We start from the raw sequence: 11,577 nt of genomic DNA, 5'->3' as shown, positions 1-11,577 counted from the left end.
ACCTGCAACCCCAGGCAGGCTCAGCTGAGAGGGCAGGGCAGGGCAGGAGCCCTGCCTGGCACCTCCTCTCCTCTGTGAGTGATTTGCAGTGCCACGCTGTTCCAATCACAGCTGCTCTGCCCCATGGGCAGGCACAGCCCTGACAAACAGGACACTAAGTGCTCCTTAAGGACATTCCTGCAGCACTCCCAGCTGTTACACTTTTGCTGGGAGAATTTAAAGGTATCTTGTTAAAGATGTAGCACAGTGTCAGCATTAAGAGTTTCCTCCTGTTTTGCAAAGTGTCCCATCCTACAGAGTTTTATTAATACAGGTTGAAAATTCCAGATTTAAAAGCTAATTAAATCCCACTTAAAGCTTTCACAGAGGGGATTAGCTGGGACTTACCCACTGCTTATGCTGCTGTTTGGTTTGTGTGGGGAAAATACAACTAAAAACACCTTTCCCAGGGAGACCAAACCCAACTTTGCACGTTCGCACACAGAGAGAAATAATCCATACAAATAAAACAAACCAGTCCACACCACCACAGTGAGCCTCTGGTTACAGCCAGTGCACAGTGCCTGTGAAATACCAAACCTTCAAAGATACCAATCCAGAGCTTAGGGAAATTTCCATTTTACATCTGAAAATTTAAATTATACTGTTCCATTCTGTATATGGCTTAAGAGGAATAAAACTTGTATGTACTGTCATTGGCCTACATATAAGAAAAGATATAAAGATAAAATTATCTACATTTTTAGATAAAAAGCAAATATGTTGGAGTATAGCATATCACCCAATTGAAACTAAATTCCAATGCATTTGATTTCACTCACCTGTCAAAAAATGCTGGATGGAAGAGCACAGGCAAATTAAACATTTTTCTATTTTACAGAAAGGACAAATTCCATAAACATGTTCATTTTTACATTTATTTGACAAAACAGTGTACACAGTATTAATCTTTGCAAAATAGTAATTGTGTATGCACAGTGGATGGTTTTGAGACCAGAGTTAGGGACAGTGTGTGACAACATTGCACAAACAGTTCTTCCAAAGAATCTTAACTTTCCAGTATTAAAATATATAAAATAGAGTGTGACTCTTATTTGTTGTGGTGAGGTAAACATTTCTTCCTTCAGAGCAGTGTGGCTTTGATGCACCCCCAGGAAAGCTGCTAAGGATACCCTTCTCCTTCATTCTGCCAATAACTACAGACCTACAGGCAAATTTATTGCTCTTCTAATGGTCACACATTTTTTCCTTGAGCAATATGTAGAGAAAGGAATGGAGAAGGAAAAACCTGCAGGAATTGATGATAGCAACCCATCTGCACTATTTGTGTCAGGAGCCACAGATTAGTGCAGATAATTCATTTTGAATGTAACAGTTTTAATGGAAATGTCAAGAAAAATTTATTTACATTTTTCTAAGCAGAACACGGTATTGATTAGAGCTGCTCAAAAAAATCCCAATTAGGAATTTATTTCACAAATTTTTATATCTCTGCCCATTTACAAGACCAGATCATAATATCCCCTCATTTGTTCACTGTTCAAATTTATTGATGATTTTCAGCACATAATTCCTGGGCAGAGTGAGATTTGCACAAAGTTCTTTAGTTACACAAGATCTTTAGTATTGCCTTCTGCTCCCTGAATGAATGATTTGTGTAACTAACAGCTTGAATTTTGACTGCTACAAAAGAGAATATAATCAAAATGAATCTTGGTCAATATCTGAGTACTGAAACTTAGGGGTTTTTTTTCTTATACATACTGTTACTGATGCCTGAGAAGTCAAAAACTTAAAGAATTGAAAAGTTCATTTTTGTTTTATTCCCAATAAATTTGAAATGGTTGTTGGAAGGCAAATCAGATGAAGAATTCTCCGTGCTCCTGAAATAAAACTGCTTCAGTTTCTCATCTTTAAAACCTCACAGCAGTGACATTCTCACAAAAGAGGTTATTTTAAAAAGTTAGCAGCCATTTCCTTAGTGGCAGAAACATCCTCCTGGAGCCCCCTGGACGGCACTGCTACACCTGGAAATACAGCAGGGCATTTCCAAAAACCAGAAAATAAATGAATCACATTTCAGTGGTTTATAGGCACAGTAAGAGTGGGAGATCCTTTCACTATCAACTTCTCAGTCCCTTTTCCTATTGTGAGGTATCCATTGGCATCAACAAAAGAGAATCACCTTAAGGCAAAACGAGTGATTTCCAAGTAAAGAAAATAAACATCATTCATTTGAATAAAAATAGATTGTAAGCACAGCTTTTTACATTTTTGTCAACGTCCATAAAAAATATAAAGCCACAGTTAGTTTTCTGACTCTTTACAACATAAAAAGGCAAATGAAAATATTGTGAAATAGGTGACCTAAAAGTGTTTGATTAAGGAACAATTCTGTTGACAGAAGTCAATTATTACTTATTTTGTCTTATCATGAGTTTATCAGTGGCAATTTGGGAAGGAGAGACAAAAACGAACTTTAGGGAGTGAAGTATTACTTATTACAGTTGTGACTAACAAAATTACCAAATTTAGACAAAGACAGACAAACTTTTGAAGATTGTAGCTGCAAAATTTCTGAAGGCCAACTTGCAAGCTGTGGCCTGGGTTGGCCAGGTATCTCCAGTTAAATCCTGATCCCTGCTTGGGAGAACTCCATGAATCCTCTGGGACATCAGCAGGAATGATACCTTGTGGAACACAAGTTTTCCATGAGAAGAACCTTCAAGGTGTTATTTTTTGGCCACACTTGCCACTGCCTTCTTTGCTGCGTCCTCCAGGTCACTGGCAGATGTGATGGGGAGTCCACTTTCACTCAGAATCCTCTGGGCTTCCTGGACATTTGTTCCTAAAAAAGAACAATTATTGACTATAATTAGCAATTAATATTAATGAATAAATTAACACCTCCTAGCATACCTCTGAAAAATCAAGTAATGCCTCAAACTACAGATCATTTCAGTTTAGCGGCAGATCAAATGAGTGCCTTAGACTGAGCTGAGAAGGAGCTCCTAATTCCTAATTGTGACAGACAATGCAACCTGAAAATGGCATTTGTGTGCACAACAGGGGCTTGGTGGAGATGAGAGGGGCAGTGCAGCATCCCCCAGAGCCAGCAGGGACATCCAGCAAGAGCTCTGGGGAATGGACCACGTGCCAGGCTCTTTTAAAGGCATTTATTAGCCACAACCAGTCTACAGGTAATCAGTGAGTCAAGAGTAACTAAAATTCACCTGTGATAACTGAAAGCTGCCAAATGAGCTGTTGAAAGGTAAAGATTTGGGTAATCCTGAATATTTAACCAGGTGTAAGCTGCTCCTGATTATGCTGTTGCATTTTTACTAAAAACAGGGAATACAAAGGTCCCTGAAGTAATTCAGCATGACACCAATCCCTCCTCTGCCGCTGCACTAAATTTTTATAATCACAGAAACATTTAGGTTGGAAAAGACCCTTAAGATCTTTAAATATGACTAGAAACCCAGCACTGCCAAGTCCTCCAATAAACCATATCCCTGAGTGCCATGTCCATCTCACCTCAAGGAGAAAATATCATTATACAGAACAAGGGCTGCAGTTTGTATGGAAAAAACTCAACTTCAGTCAACAGACTAATGCAAAGAAAAGGAAAAAATCCAAAGCTGAAAAATATATTTCAGGAAAATACATTTTCCCCACTTCTCTTGTCTAAAAGACAAGAGCATCACCATCTCATTTGCTCTATCTCATTCTTTCTGGAAAACTGAGACTAACAGAAAATCTGAATTCTCCAGAGTTTCTGCAGCAAAGCCAAGTGACACTTTTGATCACTGCTGTGCTCTGCACCACAAAAGAACCTGGAGTCAGACATCCTACTGAGGAAGCAGAATCCACCCTTTGGGGTCACACATTAGTCACAAGCACCCTGAGCTGGGCCTCTTTAGAATCATTTCTGTCCTCCCCCATGTCATGTTCCTTGCTCATTTGCCATGCCAAAATGCTTAATTACTTTGTAATTCCTCGACCTAGCAAAACGAATTTTAATTCTATTTGGAGCTATACACTAATTATACCCTTAATTATTAACCAAGCAAGAAGCATACTCTTTACAGTGCAACTTCCAGAATGCTCATTTTAAAGGATGATTTTTCAATTTATTTTTTTTTTTGCAGACTTCATAAAACATCTGAAATGGTACCACAGAAGCAGAGCCATTTCAAAAGCCTGTTTCATCAGCATGCTCAAGAAATCAGGATTGCCACTCCTGGAGTTGAAAGGGAGCAAAGGCATCCCTGTCACAGCACTTGGTGATGGGAGAGGCAGGATCAGGAAGAGGAATGTGGGACCCCTCTGCTCCCTCTGCAAAGGCTCTGGCAGAGCTGCAGGGTTTGTGTAGGAAGGTCAAAGGCATCTGAAATCTTTGACAGAAGGGGGATTTGGTTGCTTAGTAACACCCAGAACTGTACAGAACTTTTTAGATAGAAAAAAACCAAATATTATGGGCAAAAAAAGAGCATAATATTTGATTTTTGTTCAAGTATCCTATATAATATAATGTGGAGGCTGCTACTTGTCAGCCCAGCACTGCACAGGGAAGGCAGGAGCCATTCCCAAGGTTCTGTTCTCTTTGGAGTCTCTCACACTTTTACAGTGATTCCCAAAAGGTTTTGCCTTTTATTTAGACACAAGTGTGATAAACATTTAAAACAGTCAAGAATGTACTGATCTCTCAAGCAGGATTCTACAAGACAAAGTGTTATGAGGAGAAAAAATGGAAAGAGGGAAATTTTCCTGGAAATTTTCCCACACAGAAAAAAAACCTGCGGTTTTTGTGATAACCATGTATTTAAAACTAACTTTTGTTCTGCACTAAGTGGCCAATATTAATTTACTAACGGGTCAGAGAGGGAACAATGCATTGGATCTGTTCTGCACTGCATTGATTGCTCTCCACAGCCCTTGTCTAACATGCATTACAAAATCAATACAAAACACAGGCCCCTGAGAAGGGAGGGGGAGTTTATGCAGGGAAATGAAATGATGAAAGCTGAAAAAAAAAAAAAATCTCACTGCAGACAAAAGTGTATGAGTACATTTTGTATTTCTTAAATACAACACTTTTATAGGCAGGCCATACAACTAACCACACTTTTCAGCAAGCACTCCCTTTGCTATAATTCTCTTTTATTTGTGATAGCCTTTTATCTCATTGTGATTAAGTATTTTAGCTATGTGGAGAATATGGAAATTATAATGAGCCTTCTAAAAGCAGAGGTAAAAGATTTAAAATTAAACATTCCAAAAACACTGGAAACATTTAGAAATCTACAAAGAACACCACCTTGTTGCAACAGATGTTAAAATAAACAAATAAAGAATCCCACTCTTCCAGCATTAACCTCCTGCCACTGGATGGTGTCAGAGAACTGCGAACAGAATCCCATATCCAGGGATATCAGATTAATCTGCCCTTCCCCTACCCTGCAGCCAACTGAGAAAATTCACAGGGCTGGAGGCTGTGGGGCTTTTGCTGTTGCTGGGTTTTATTGTTTGGGGGTTTCGTGTGTGTGTGTTTTGTTTTTTTTTTTTTTTTTTAACTGGATTCTATGAAGAGAATGGTTTTCTAATTAGAAGTTTTTGTCTTCTGACATATATTACTGTCAACAACACTCCCCAGAAAACCTGGAAAGATGTAATTTTATCAGCATGCACCTTCAGGCTTTGTAATCTAAACATTCTCCTGCTGGAAACCTGGCTTCTGGAACAATCTCTGAGTCTGTGTCAATGCAATCTCACATTTTCACTTCTGTGGACCTGAAATCTCTGCTACCAGTAGCAAAGCAAATGTACTCAACTCATTACCAAAAAAATCCTAATAATAAATTTCTGTCTAAGCATGTCTCTATCTGTGGTAAGACTCACTGGGAGAGGCTGGATGAAAATCAAACCAATAAAACACAACCACATGCAGGATTTGGGCTATGTTCCCTTACTCACTTGGCCTGCCATAAACCCATCAGAAACTGGCTAAATGGTCACTGCTAAATGCTGATGCTTACAGAGGATGTAGGATTCTGCAGTGCCATTCCTGGCTTTTCAGGTAAAAAAGGGATAAGACACACTTATATACAATTGTTATGTGCTAACAAATAGATGAATAATATAAAAAATACTCTGATTGACCCAAAACATTCTGCTATGACAAAAAAGTCACAATATGCAGAATGTCAATGATTATCAGTGACATGAGCACAATTATATACATTTGCTATGTGCTAACAAATAGATGAATAATGTAAAAAATCCTCTGATTGACCTAAAACATTTTGCTATGACAAAAAAGTCACAATATGCATAATTTCAATTATTATTAGTGACATGAGCACAATTATATACATTTGCTATGTGCTAACAAATAGATGAATAATATAAAAAATACTCTGATCGACCCAAAACATTCTGCTATGACAAAAAATGTCACAATATGCAGGATGTCAATGATTATTAGTGACATGAGCAGGTTGTGCCCATGGTACAGGATCCCTAGCAGGGGTCCAGCTTGGCCATGCTGCACTGCTGAGTGCACTGCAGGGACCCAGGCAATGAATGCACTCCTGTCTTCCCCCAGCCTGGAAAATTGGGGCCTCTCAGGCCCCAAAGACAGATTTGCAGAATCAGGTTTGAGATTCATCACCAGTTAACCTTCTTCAGCAACATTTGATTTGAGGTTTGGCTGGTGCCAAGCTCTAATTAGTGACCCTTAGGTAGGGAACATACAAAGTTTTGGTGTCTCACACATCTCACACCTGTTGGCTCTGCAGTCAAGAATAAACCAACTTCCACTGCCTATCTGTAAAAGACAATTAAACTCTATTTTATCCACTCCATTTGCCCTTTCCTGCCTTAAACTTTCCCCAAAGAATATTTAACCTCTCCCTCAGCCTCATGTTTACATCCTAACAGGGAAGGGCACATTTAAATTTGTGCTGAATGTTTAAACCAAGATGTCTGCATAGGCTGGTCTGAATGAAGCTATAAGTGTGACTTTGCAATATCCCATTCTTCTCTCTTGACAGGCAATTTGGGATACTAAAAATCAAAAAATCAGGCACACATACTAAACTATATCTACAAACAAGATACACAAGCTGGTGCAAAATTTCACTTGTGTGTAAAAGATTTCTGAAGATACTAGAATATATCAGATTCTGAAGAACACACAAGGTCACTGATCACATGAATGAAAAATATAAAAAAAATTTGCATTCAGACATGAATAAAAAGCAACTTGTTTCTATCTGAATTTCAACACATTAAGTATGACAATTCCTCCCAGTCCTTCCTGTCCCATGACCAGAGAAGGAGAGAATTCATTTTCTGAAAGAGAGAGGATGTAAAATTTCCAGCATAGGAAGCAGATATCTAATTCACAATTCTTTTTTATTCTTCCCTCTTTTCATCTAACTCTGAGCTACATAAATGAGAAGCAAGGCTTGGCTTCCCTTCAGCACTCCTAGGCAGTTTTCACAAAACTTAAGTGAAGAATATTACATTTTATAGGGATAAAAAATCCTGCACAAACCCAGCAGCAGTTACTTGTCTATCTGTAGAAGATGAAATCTGGAATATTTGGATTCTCCATTTGTCCATGAGCTTTTTAAACAATAATCCTGTGTCTCAGCTGGTGAGTTCTTTACTGATAAGGCAAGCAAACATATGTAATTATAAAGTTACCATTTTCAAAGAGGAGAGTAATCCTTTCTTTATCCACTGGAAAAATGGCTTGTAATTATTATACAGCTGAGAACAAAGATTTGTCCACAGAATCCTACTAAATCAAGACAGATTTGACTGATTAAAACTCTACTCATCAGGACACTTGTAGTACAGTGCATGTGGGCAAAGAGACTTTAGAGTGCAGGTCACAAATCTGTTAGATTTATGGGAATAATCACAAACCTTCTGCTGGGAAAATGTTCAAAATGGAAACCCAAAAGAGTGCTTGTTCCTTTTTCTCCTTTTGAACTGTAAAATGTAATCAGTGATGTTTTAAAAAGTCTTGGGTAGTCTTATTACTTCTACAGTGCTCATTATTAATTCAAAATCCTTATAAGTTGAAATAACCTGGTGTGAGTTCAAAGAACAATGAAGATGGTAAGGGATCCAGAGGGATTGATTTCTGAGGGAAGATTAAAAGGACCAAACATACATGTATTGCTTGGTTAAGTGATTAAGGAGGCAGAGAAAACAGCAGTGACTTGTTAACAGCTCCAAAATACAACATCTGAAGGTTATAAACATCACAGCTCTTTGTTTAGGATGAACATGAGGAATATGAGGAGGAATTAAAAAGACTTTTGAGATAAAGATTATGCTAAAGTGGGAGTTTGCTGCATTATTCTGGGAGAGAGCTTCCTAAAGAAAACATGGTACTGCCATTTCCAGAGTCAGCAACCAGCCTGGGAGAAACATTATCACAGCTCTAGTGAAGAGTGAGCAGTCCTGGGAAGATGGTAACCCAAATGTTTGCATTTAAGTCTGTATTTGACACTCTGGAGATTCAGCTTTGATCTCTGTGGGTGGAGCAGCAAATGACTGAAAGGTCACAGGCACCTCTGCAGGGCTTTCACTCCTCTGTACAATCACGGAATTACCAAAATTACAGGAGAAAGGCCAAGCAAACACGGTGGCAGACCCGGCAGCCTGCAGTTTAAAATGACCAAGTTGCTCTTCATGTTTCTTTTGTAACAGTTTCAAATATCACAACAGAAACATCTTGTTCACAGGAAAAACTTTAATGGCTTTGGCAATATCTTCACTTAAAAAGCAGCATTTACAACAGCTGAGAAGTCTCACAGATCTGACAGATAAACTTTTTCCCAGCTGTGAAAGACAAGAAAAGTTTTTTTGCTATGACAAAAAGTGCAACAGCATTGCCTAGAGCTGATAAACAATGAGATTTTATATAATGAAACTTTTCTGCTTCCAAGCAACATCCATCCGTCTCCTTCATCCATATTAAACTTTTCACTCAGTCTCTAAAGGTGTTGACTGGTGCTACACCATCCAAAGAAAATTTTCACAATTTGTTTTTAAAATCCATTTTAGGTTATTTAAAGTTCCAGCAGAAGCCATGCCAGCACGTGCAGTGCAGCATGAGAATGAGGGAGGGGAAGGCTCTGCTTGCTCCTGAAACACAAAAGGAGCATCCCCCTAAGCCAAGGGCTCCCTGGGCAATCTGCATCCTCAGGAATCCTGGGGAGGGCAATTTTTGGAAAGCCTGATGTACTCAGAACATGTTTTCCTCTCCCCATCACAGGTGTGAAAACCACCTAAGTATTGCATCTCATGTCCATAAAGGGATGCATTTCCTCCTCTCATCACCATTGCAGGGTGACAGGACATTTTATGCTCTTTACACACACACAAACATGAATATGGATGGTTTTGAGTAAGAGGCCTGAAAACCCATCCAGAAATCCCTCTGTTTTCCAAACCTACTTGGCCAGAATGAACTATTTTCAGCTTGCCAGGGCTGTGTGCTGATTGCAATCAAGGCACTTTTCACTCAGTGGCAGAAGCCTCTCCCTCCTTCAGGGCACTTCTCAGAAATTACAGGCAGAACCCCACACCCACTGCCATTAAAGTCTGGAACTGCCAAAGAGTGCTTGTCCTCCCCTTCTATGGCTCTTTTGTTTCTTGTGAAACAATGCCGGATGCACTAAAGAGAAAATATTCCTTACCATTACCAAATCTTCTGGTTTTTATTGGATTTTAGCTGGATTGGGGTTTGGGCAGAGGAACGCATTACAGTAATTTCTCCCTCAAAAATACTGTTTCTAACATCTTTCTTTTAATTGACACTGGTGTAAATTAAAAAAAACTGTATTTTGCTGCAGGTTTAGCAATAATGGAATTGCATTCAGTAAAAAAAAAAAAGAAATACCTCCCAGTAAACATAAACTTGCATCAAAATAATTCCTATTTGCATTGCAAATCTTACAGGCAAACTCATAACGCTTCCATTGCTAAATTTCATTGCTTCCAGTACCATCAGGGTCCATAAATGCAGAAATATGAGTTTATTGACTTCAGGTTGTGCTATGGCTGAAGAATTGGACATATTTTGTGGGAGTAATATGTAAAATAATTTCTTCTTTAGGAGAAGAAGAAATTCTGAGTGAATTACCAAGACCCTGAGGGATGATTTTGTCTGAATCCAGCAGCACTCACCTTCCAGCCTGACCACCAGAGGCACTTTCAGCTCGAGCTCTTGGCAGGCTTTGGTGATACCATTGGCTATGATGGCACAGTTCACAATCCCACCAAATATGTTCACAAGGATTGCTTCAACCTGTAGGAAACAAACCAAGGAGGAATTGAGTGGAGGCACGTTTAAGTTTTGACTTTGTTTTTTAAATAAACACAGGTAAAAGATCCAAACCAGGATACCAATCCCTCTCTGTCAGGCAGATCCTGATTTATGGAAGGTACAAGCTTCACCTCTGCACTCAGAGAACTTGAGTCTGAGTCTATTATTGCTCCTGTGTACAGCAGTGATTAATTGTCTTGGGCTAAACTGGCATGGTAATTAATGTCATAATTAAAGTATTTGCAAAAAAAAAGGACTTTCTACCTATAAATATAAATTAAAAGACCTTATACAAATTGTAGTTTGGTTATTTTTAAAATGTATTGAACAATCATCAGAGGCTGGAGCTCAGATAACACAGGGCATGAATGTGATGTACATGCAATGAAATATTCATGTGGACACTTCACTGAACAATCTGGATCTTCACTTTATCACAAGCACGACAGAGGAAAAGGTAATAAACTTGCCCTGACTTGATAAAGAGGAGTAAAAATCCCTTCTAATTAACAAGGAGAGGCATGTAATGAAGAGCATTCATTACAACAGGTTAACTGATAACCTCAAAAAACTGCTATTCATCAGTTTCTGGAAACTGCAATTTCTCCACCCGATTCACAATTAAATTGCCCTTCACAACACACAAGACATTAATACACAAACGATATAAATATTATTTCTTTCCACTTGGTTAGGCAGCAGAACATGAACCCAAGCCCATACTCCAGGCTCCCAAGCATGCCTTATCACCTTGAGGGATACACACCCCAGGGATGCAGCCCTGCTGCTCCTCACCCACCCTGGGGCTGCCCCACAACATTTGGGGTGCTCCACAAGAAGCTTCTCTGGGTGTCACAAACAAGATTTGCCAGAACTGTGTTGACTCAAAACCTGAGAGGACAAAGGAGGGATTAGGTGTGAAGGAATGAAATATCACTGCACTGCACTGGTGCAGGGTGTCAGCTGCAATTATCTCAGCTCACTGCACCACAGGAAGGGATTCACCCTGCCCAGCCCCAGCCAGGCTCATGCCAGCACCAGGAAAACTCCCTGAGGCCACCCACGGTTTATAGCTCTGCACAATCAGGTTTTACATCTCTCCACAGACAAAATGTGACAATTCACTCCTGTGATGTGCACTCACACACAGCTCAGCACTGGTGGCAATACTGCCATCCACAGTGCAACAGGAAAACACAACATCCCAACAAATGCTTTACTTCCCA

General features: G+C 39.3%; 1 protein-coding gene across 1 annotated transcript in view; it reads right to left on the bottom strand.

The window, feature by feature from the left end:
- Positions 1-906: 906 nt before the first annotated feature.
- The window catches only part of SUCLG2 (succinate-CoA ligase GDP-forming subunit beta), a 101,988-nt gene continuing 91,317 nt past the window's right edge, over positions 907-11,577 (bottom strand). Inside the window, exons 10-11 of the mRNA XM_058032212.1 lie at positions 10,213-10,333; positions 907-2,848 (exon numbers count right to left, since the gene is read on the bottom strand). Coding sequence (XP_057888195.1) covers positions 2,733-2,848; positions 10,213-10,333 — 237 coding nt within the window. The 3' untranslated portion in view covers positions 907-2,732. The remainder of the gene's footprint in view (positions 2,849-10,212; positions 10,334-11,577) is intronic.

This window comes from Melospiza georgiana, chromosome 11, assembly GCF_028018845.1.
Source record: "Melospiza georgiana isolate bMelGeo1 chromosome 11, bMelGeo1.pri, whole genome shotgun sequence".
Classification (NCBI taxonomy): Eukaryota; Metazoa; Chordata; class Aves; order Passeriformes; family Passerellidae; genus Melospiza; species Melospiza georgiana.
This window is presented reverse-complemented; position numbering and strand designations above follow the sequence as displayed.